The 7,642-nt window shown below is 38.8% G+C and overlaps 1 protein-coding gene across 3 annotated transcripts in view; it reads left to right on the top strand.

The window, feature by feature from the left end:
* The first annotated feature begins 5,349 nt into the window (after window positions 1-5,349).
* Window positions 5,350-7,642, top strand: part of hnf1bb (HNF1 homeobox Bb) — an 8,409-nt gene continuing 6,116 nt past the window's right edge. Inside the window, exons 1-2 of one of the 3 annotated variants that reach the window (XM_076980429.1) lie at window positions 5,350-5,884; window positions 7,293-7,492. In XM_076980429.1, coding sequence (XP_076836544.1) covers window positions 5,517-5,884; window positions 7,293-7,492 — 568 coding nt within the window. In that variant the 5' untranslated portion in view covers window positions 5,350-5,516. The remainder of the gene's footprint in view (window positions 5,885-7,292; window positions 7,493-7,642) is intronic. The other 2 variants (XM_076980427.1, XM_076980428.1) reach the window with 2 other exon arrangements.

The raw sequence follows: 7,642 nt of genomic DNA, 5'->3' as shown, positions 1-7,642 counted from the left end.
AGATGTAACAGCAGTTTGTGAGGCCATAAAATTGCTTTGGCTTTTTTCTGCCTCACTGGGAAACGCGTGTGGAATGAGGATATGGCCAGGAAGGTGAAAGACAGCCTGAAGTGTTCCCCCTGTCCCAGTCCAGGTTGTTGACGATGAAAAGGCTACAAAATGGAGGATGGCAAATGATTGACGCTTGAGCTTTCATGGATCATTCAGCTCGGCAAAACCGCATTGGCAGTGATGACGGTGGATGGCGGTTGAAATGCCACGGAAGCAACAGTGGAGCTGTGAGGGCCACTGTGGTGTTGTGATGTTGGGCACAGTGACAACTCTACCGACGCAGATTTTCATGTGCGTCGTATGGCAGTTCGTACGCACTGACCCACGTTGACTTGAAGCATCTGTGAATATTGGCACGGTGTTCCAATGAAAACCTGGCCTCTTATAACTCCATTCACTGAGGTGTGAAAGAGAGAAGGCGAAGAGGAGGAAGATGAGGGGCAAGCGTGTGACCGCGCCGAAGAGCAGTTCAGGCAAGCGTGAGGTTCAGAGAGAGCAGCGGGGGGTCAGAGTCCGCTCGTCTCTAAACAGACGGGGGGGATGGAGGGAATGCTGAATCAGGCACGTCCTGGGCACTCATCCCCATCCTCCCATCCCAGAGGGTGGTGGGTGGGTGGACGGGTGGGCGGTCATTGTCTCCCACTGGACTACAACAGCTTAAGAAATCAAGGAGGCAATAGATACCAACCAAGGCAAAGATCCACAGCTAGGCCTCTTAAGATCCTAAGATCTTTAAACATCTTTGGATGCTACAGGCAAAATTATGCTAACATTTATCCATTATAAAATGAAAAGCCATTGAGCTCATTTCAAATGTGGAAAGCACTTTATCCATGTCATGCTAATGTATAGTATGGTAAAGACTGTCATGATATGCCTATTTGTTGAAGCACGTTAGTTATGAAACGCTCAATTAACTTGAGTTACTGTTTAGCTGAATGATTATTCTTATGGTTTGAATGACTTCAGATTCTCTCACAGGGAAGCAGGTGCAACACGGGGGAGCAGAAGTGGACGAGCGTGGCTTCCATTACGTGTGTGTGGAATCACACCGAGAATGAGAACTCCCCCGAACTCCCCCTCACAGAGGGGAAAATAAGTTGTCCGGAAAGGAATTGCTGGAAAGGGAAAATTGTATTTTTTGATGAAATGCAACATGTTCCACAAGACACTGCACCTGTCACATGCACTTTTTAAGATCATTTCCACGAGTGCTTTATGGCCTGTCCTTTATTACGCCTGCAATGTCTGCCAACCCCCACTGGAACCGTTAAATCCCGTATTGTAAGTCATAGTTGGTGAGGTGCCCTTCGAGTCTTTACTGTGTCATAAAGTAACAACGCAGCATTATAACTTTTTTGGTGTTCTAGTATAACAGTGAGTATAACAGGGATTATATGGGTGTGGCTCAGTGTCATTGCACTTGGACCTAGGACTGAGTGTTAAGAACGATAAATACTTTAAATGTGACAGATTAGAAATTGGTCGTGATGGATGCTCACCATGTATGTTTGTGAGCATGACCATTATGGACAGTGTGTTTTCTAAAGTTTGAACTCTAAACTATGTGTGTGCGCTTCTGTGCGTGTGTGAATGTGTGTGTGTGTGAGCAGAGAGAAATAGATGTGATGTGATGAGCAGCGAGAAATAGACACAGTCAGTGTAGCGTAAAAGGAGAAGGCTTGTTTGAGTTGAGACTGTGACTGTGTTATGAGCAGACAAATTGAGCATATTTCCCATACAAGAAATCCCATTAGCTGCTCTCTAAGATAATACATGTGCTATATTCACCTTAATCATCTCTCTGGGCCCATTGGATTGTTTCATCTTACCTGATACTGAACTTGATAAAAAAAAATAATAATAATGTTTGATTTATATTGTGCCTTTCACAAATCCAAGGATGCTTTACAATGATTAATACAAAGTAGGCATGATAAAAAGAGTAAAAAGAAAAGAAGTAGCAGAGATTATCTAAGTTTTAGGCATCGACTGTGAGGAAGGCAATGATATGAAGTTACGATGAGACAGTATAAACCAATGCAAAATCACACTAACTCATAAGACATTATCAAATTAATGATCCCAAAATGTGTTTTGATCTTTAATTTGATATAATTTCACATAATATAATTTAATGTATTTTGAATTTTTATTGTGTAAATATCGTTTTTTTTTACCCAGAAAAACATTCGGTTTTATAGCAAACTAATTGAATAGTAAATGTTGTTCGTCATGCAAATAACACTGGCCTACTCATGGTATTGAGGTTAATTACTAACAATGATGAAAGAGTCTTTATATACCATCATACCTGTGACTATACAGATATTGTTGTGTGTCTGTTTAGACTGTTCACATGGAGGAATTAGACAGTATCAGGTAAAGGAAGCAGGTAGCATGTGTGGACAGAACATGGGAGTCATTGATCATACCACCCTCCTCTGGAGCTGGATTAGTGTCAGGACCAGACCAATCAATGATGGAGGCTTCAGCTGTGATGCTCAAGTCAGGATCCTTATGTCCCAATGTACTTTACAGACATGACGTGTAATGTAGTAGCCCTGACAACAACTCTAACTTTGGCCAGAGTTGGGTAGAAACTGCAGTTGCTCTGATAGCAGGTAGTTACGTATAATTCTGATAGTATTTTCAAAATGTGATACTTTTATTTGTACCCGCATATTATTTTGAGGAAAGGACTAACTGTTTTGTTCAGTTACATTTTTGGTCATTCAAATTACAATTTTGCTTTTAATTGAATTTCATCATGGTCTGTCTGTCACACCTAAAGTTCTTATCTGGTCATTCCTCTCATGGCCAAGCTCAGTTATGTTATTTTAGACTACATTTACATACTTTATTTTACATGGTGTTTACTCTAATAAACATATTTCAGCATGAAGATATCTAATTAATTTTATTGCAGTTTCGTAAGGATCTCAGAACTTGAATAGAGGGTTTTTTGCCCTATTCTTCAAACTATGTTTTATTAAACTTGTTTGCCCATGCCTGAAAAAAGCAGTTATCGGTACTCTACAATCCCAACACGTTACATCCATGTATTTTATTACAGTGCTTCCCAGAACATTTGCCTCAAATGGTTGCCTTAGAAATAGTTACTAGAGTTACCTGACTTGCTCCAGCAGTTCATTTAATTTGTCAGTTGGAATGAAACACACATTTGTAAAAAACTGAGTTATGGATTGCACCAGGACCATACAACTTTCCAGTTTCCACTACCAGATTATATCACATGACTTTACACTGTACACTACCAGATTATCACTCCAGCACCTCCAACATGTTGGTCACTTCTACAGTGAGAGACCCAAACAAAGACAGGTTCATCATACAGACTCTATATACCCCACTGTGTAAACTTAGACTTTCAATGACACTAAAATCTTGAGGTGCCTTTGTTTTTGAACCTCACAGTTAGGTTAGTGTTAGTTTTCAGGAAAGTGCTTGAATGTTTGGAGTGTGTGTGTGTGTGTGTGTGTGTGTGTGTGTGTGTGTGTGTGTGTGTGTGTGTGTGTGTGTGTGTGTGTGTGTGCTTGAGTGAGCATGAGGGAAAGAACATGTTTAGGTCTGTTTTTCTGCTCACGTGCTCTCATGTGGCTGCCCACATCTGACGTCTCACATTAACATCTGAGAGAACGAAGACACGATGCCTCTCATGGGTGTTGTTCTGGTGTGATGAAGGGAGATACAGTGTGTCCATCGTGCAGAAATCACAATGTGCTCTCTGCATGAACAAAGGCTTTCAAATGCATGCAGGCCCACTCAGATACAATATAGACCATAAGTGAAACGAGTTATTCAAATTGCAAGTGGACAGTTGGATATAGATAGAAATTACAACGAAGACGAGGAGCTTTTTCAGAGACACAAACATGGCGAATGGGATTATGGAACCCTGTTCACCTCATGCACCTCAGGGGGGAAAAAAACTTTAACAAATTATTCATCCGATACTGTTATGCTCCACTAATCCTTTCGCAATGGGGCTGGTTTCACATCCTGGAAAAAAATATGTAATTTTACTAAGTTTGTTATTAACTGGTGTTAATCATTGAACACCAGCCTCCTGCTCCCAAAATATGTGAGAAAGGTTGGCATCCAGTCTAAACTATAATATAGATCTAGAATTATATCAGTATAGAATTATATCAGTATATCAGTGATGGTAGTGAATCTTAGATGGTGAAAGTGTAGTGTGCCACTAAATTAAAATACATTTCTCACACTTTCTTATCATAAGAATGAATTTATTTTATTTTCTATTGTTCTTGAAAAAAGCTACTGTAATAGACACATTGAGTTGTGTGAGTATCTGATGACAATTCAAATAACATTCTAATTTTGCATTCAGGCAAAAAAAATTTAAGGATATGATTCGTGTCATTGCTAATTAGTTACCCTTTTTTCTATTACCTGTATGACTTAGTGTAATCTCTGTTATCCTGCATGTTTTGTTTCTTGTTTAAATTAGGTTTTAAGGCTAATGATTTATTGTGTGCATGCAGTTAATAGCTCTCATTATCCAGCCTGTATCACTGTACATATAAACCATGCAAGAGCACACAAATGATCACAAAAACCCAAACAGCGTTTTATGGGTTTACCTTCTTGCAGATATTTTACAATAATTTTTACATTTTAAACTATTTCTTATTGTTTTATAGTTTATAATGAAAAGTGATTAATTTCAGAGTTTCATTAAAAATAAGTGAGAGTAATAATTATTTATTAATTTAGCTTGTTTATCAACAAGCATTTGTATCATTTGGGTGGAGGAACTTCACTTATGATGCATCTGTGGCATAATGTGAATCTTCCTATGAATCCAATTGAAAGCAAGGACTTCAACATGAAGCAAACTTGAAAGGCTTCTCAGTTTGCAGATCCTGTTTCTACCTTGACACCTTATTTAGTTTCACGTGCTAAAAAATATTTTGTAGAAGGCTGGTGCCCAGTCCACTATTCAGGTTTCACTGGAACAGTTAGAAACTCGCGCAAGGTTCAAAATCAAGTTTTCCAATCAATACGTTTTAATTAACCCGTTATAGCATTCGAGATGCCCCTGTGTTAATAATATTGCCCAGCCATATGAATAACTTATGAATCTACTAAGCACATCAACCAACAACTTGCAACGTATGATGCGATAGCTTCATTTACATTTACACGGTTTAGAAGTCGTTGCATATCATTGACCAAACGTCGTTTCCTTTAACTGGCGTCACATCGTGTTGACTCGCTCCGCCCCCAGTAGAAGGTGGGTCCACTTCCTTCAGCAGGTGCATTTATCCAATTGACTTAGGCCTATTAGTTGCAAAAGTCCATGCGCACGGCAGTTGCTTTAAACGCTAATGTCTTTAAAGTTTTCCTTCATCGCAATTATTGATCCAGTCTTTTAGGCTATTTGCTGGAGCTGCACGGAGCACCACGCCACCGGGTTGATGTTTACTGAAATGGTGTCCAAGTTGACGTCTCTTCAGCAGGAGCTGCTCAGCGCCTTGCTGGATTCTGGGGTTACCAAGGATGTTCTGGTGGAAGCGCTTGAGGATTTACATCCTTGTCCGCCGGGTTTCGGGATAAAAACTGAAAAATCTTTGTCCCCGGCTAGTGCCAATGGCAGCAGCGACAACGACTCAAAGCCGGTGTTCCTCACACTAACGAATTCCCACGGGAAGGGGAATAAACTGTCCGGAGATGAAGGGTCTGAAGACGGGGACGACTTCGACACGCCACCGATCCTGCGGGAGCTCCAGTCTCTGAACACGGAGGAGGCGGTGGAGCAACGGGCGGAGGTGCAGCGCATGTTGACGTGAGTGTGGAGGCTACTTTAGACTATTAAACACGAAAGAAACATTTAATTATTTGAAGAAAACTGAACAAATCTGTTGGATCTCATCTGAAAATGCATTTAAAGTATAGATCCCTGTTAGAAACGTTAATATGAAGAATAAAGCGAAGTTCAGCTCAAACTTAGCCTAGAGAATTAAACATATTACTGGTGAATATTAAACTGTGCACTCTGTAAATAACTTCAAACTGCTGCACTTGACTCCTGTTGCGGGTAAAAGTCCTTGTATCTGCGGCGTTACAGCGCAGATTAACGAAACTCTCGTTTGACAAACGGACCAAGACTTGTGTAGCCTCACAGTGTAAAGACCTCTGTACGTTTTAGTAACATTAGGACAACAAAAATCATAGAAAAGGCTTTGACGCACATTAATGTTCAATAATTGTTATCTAGATCGTTGGTTTCATTGGTCACTTCTACGTTTTAATAGGCAGCCCACTGTAATTTATTCTTGTGGGTATTTGCGTTTCTCTGGAGTCCCGAAGAAATGAGAAATCGAAGCGAATAACTGTTATTGAAGATGCTGAAATCAAAACGAAACCACGTGTAGTTGTTGTTATTAATTTAATTCTATGAATCATCAACAGAAAGATACACATGTCAAATGATTAGAGAGAAAAGATATGTAGTTATTCATTGTCCAAAGTTATAGGTCTAAATCAAGATCCTACCCCGCTCATGGGTGTTGGGTTATTTCCTAAAGCAAACAATGTCTACGGTGTGTGTTTCCTATAGTGATCTTCCAATTCACATGTTACCACTTGGCAAACGTATTCTTGCCACAGATTTCTGTCGGACACTGAAAGTAGACTTAATATGTAAAAAATAACTTTTATGTGTTTGCATTCTATTGCAAAATATTAGGTATACATGAGTGTTATTGAACCATTTCAACCGTTCTCTGAAATAACCCCGAATCACGCTTGCTTACTTAGTGTCGGTGAGATATCTGACAACTTTGCCACACTATTTTATTGTTTAAGTATGATAAATGAGGACACATTTGTTCTGTTCCTGAAACAAATGGTTTGCAATTTTTTTTGTTTAAGTTACTGTAAGCTATTCATTTGAAACTGTGTTATTGTACACTTTCTCTGTTATTGTCTAAAACATTCTTTAACCGTTTTGTATATATAATCAAAACTTTAAAAAGTCATATAATTAAATTATAATTTAATTAACGTGTCATTATTACTATTCCTATAATAATAATAATAATAATAATAATAATTATAATAATAATAATAATAATAATAATAATAATAATAATAACTGTTAATAATTATTATTGGTAATATAATTGCTACTAATAATTATTGTTACTCTTATTATTATCATGATAATAATTGGTTTTCTATACCATACACAGCGAGGATCCTTGGCGGGCAGCACGTACCATTAAGAGCTACATGCAACAGCACAACATTCCGCAGCGCGAGGTGGTGGACGTGACGGGCCTGAATCAGTCTCACCTGTCCCAACACCTTAATAAAGGAACCCCCATGAAAACCGCCAAACGTGCCGCGCTCTACACTTGGTACGTCCAAAAACAGCGCGAAATTGACCGACGTAAGTTAGCACCTGCATATTATTATTATTATTTATTATTATTATTTTATTTTATTATTATTGTCGCCGCCGTCGTCATTGTTGTTGTTTATTATTACTATTATCATTAATGATTTTTAAAGCATTTATACATCTTTGTGCTATATGTTT

Source organism: Brachyhypopomus gauderio, chromosome 18, assembly GCF_052324685.1.
Source record: "Brachyhypopomus gauderio isolate BG-103 chromosome 18, BGAUD_0.2, whole genome shotgun sequence".
Classification (NCBI taxonomy): domain Eukaryota; kingdom Metazoa; phylum Chordata; class Actinopteri; order Gymnotiformes; family Hypopomidae; genus Brachyhypopomus; species Brachyhypopomus gauderio.
This window is presented reverse-complemented; position numbering and strand designations above follow the sequence as displayed.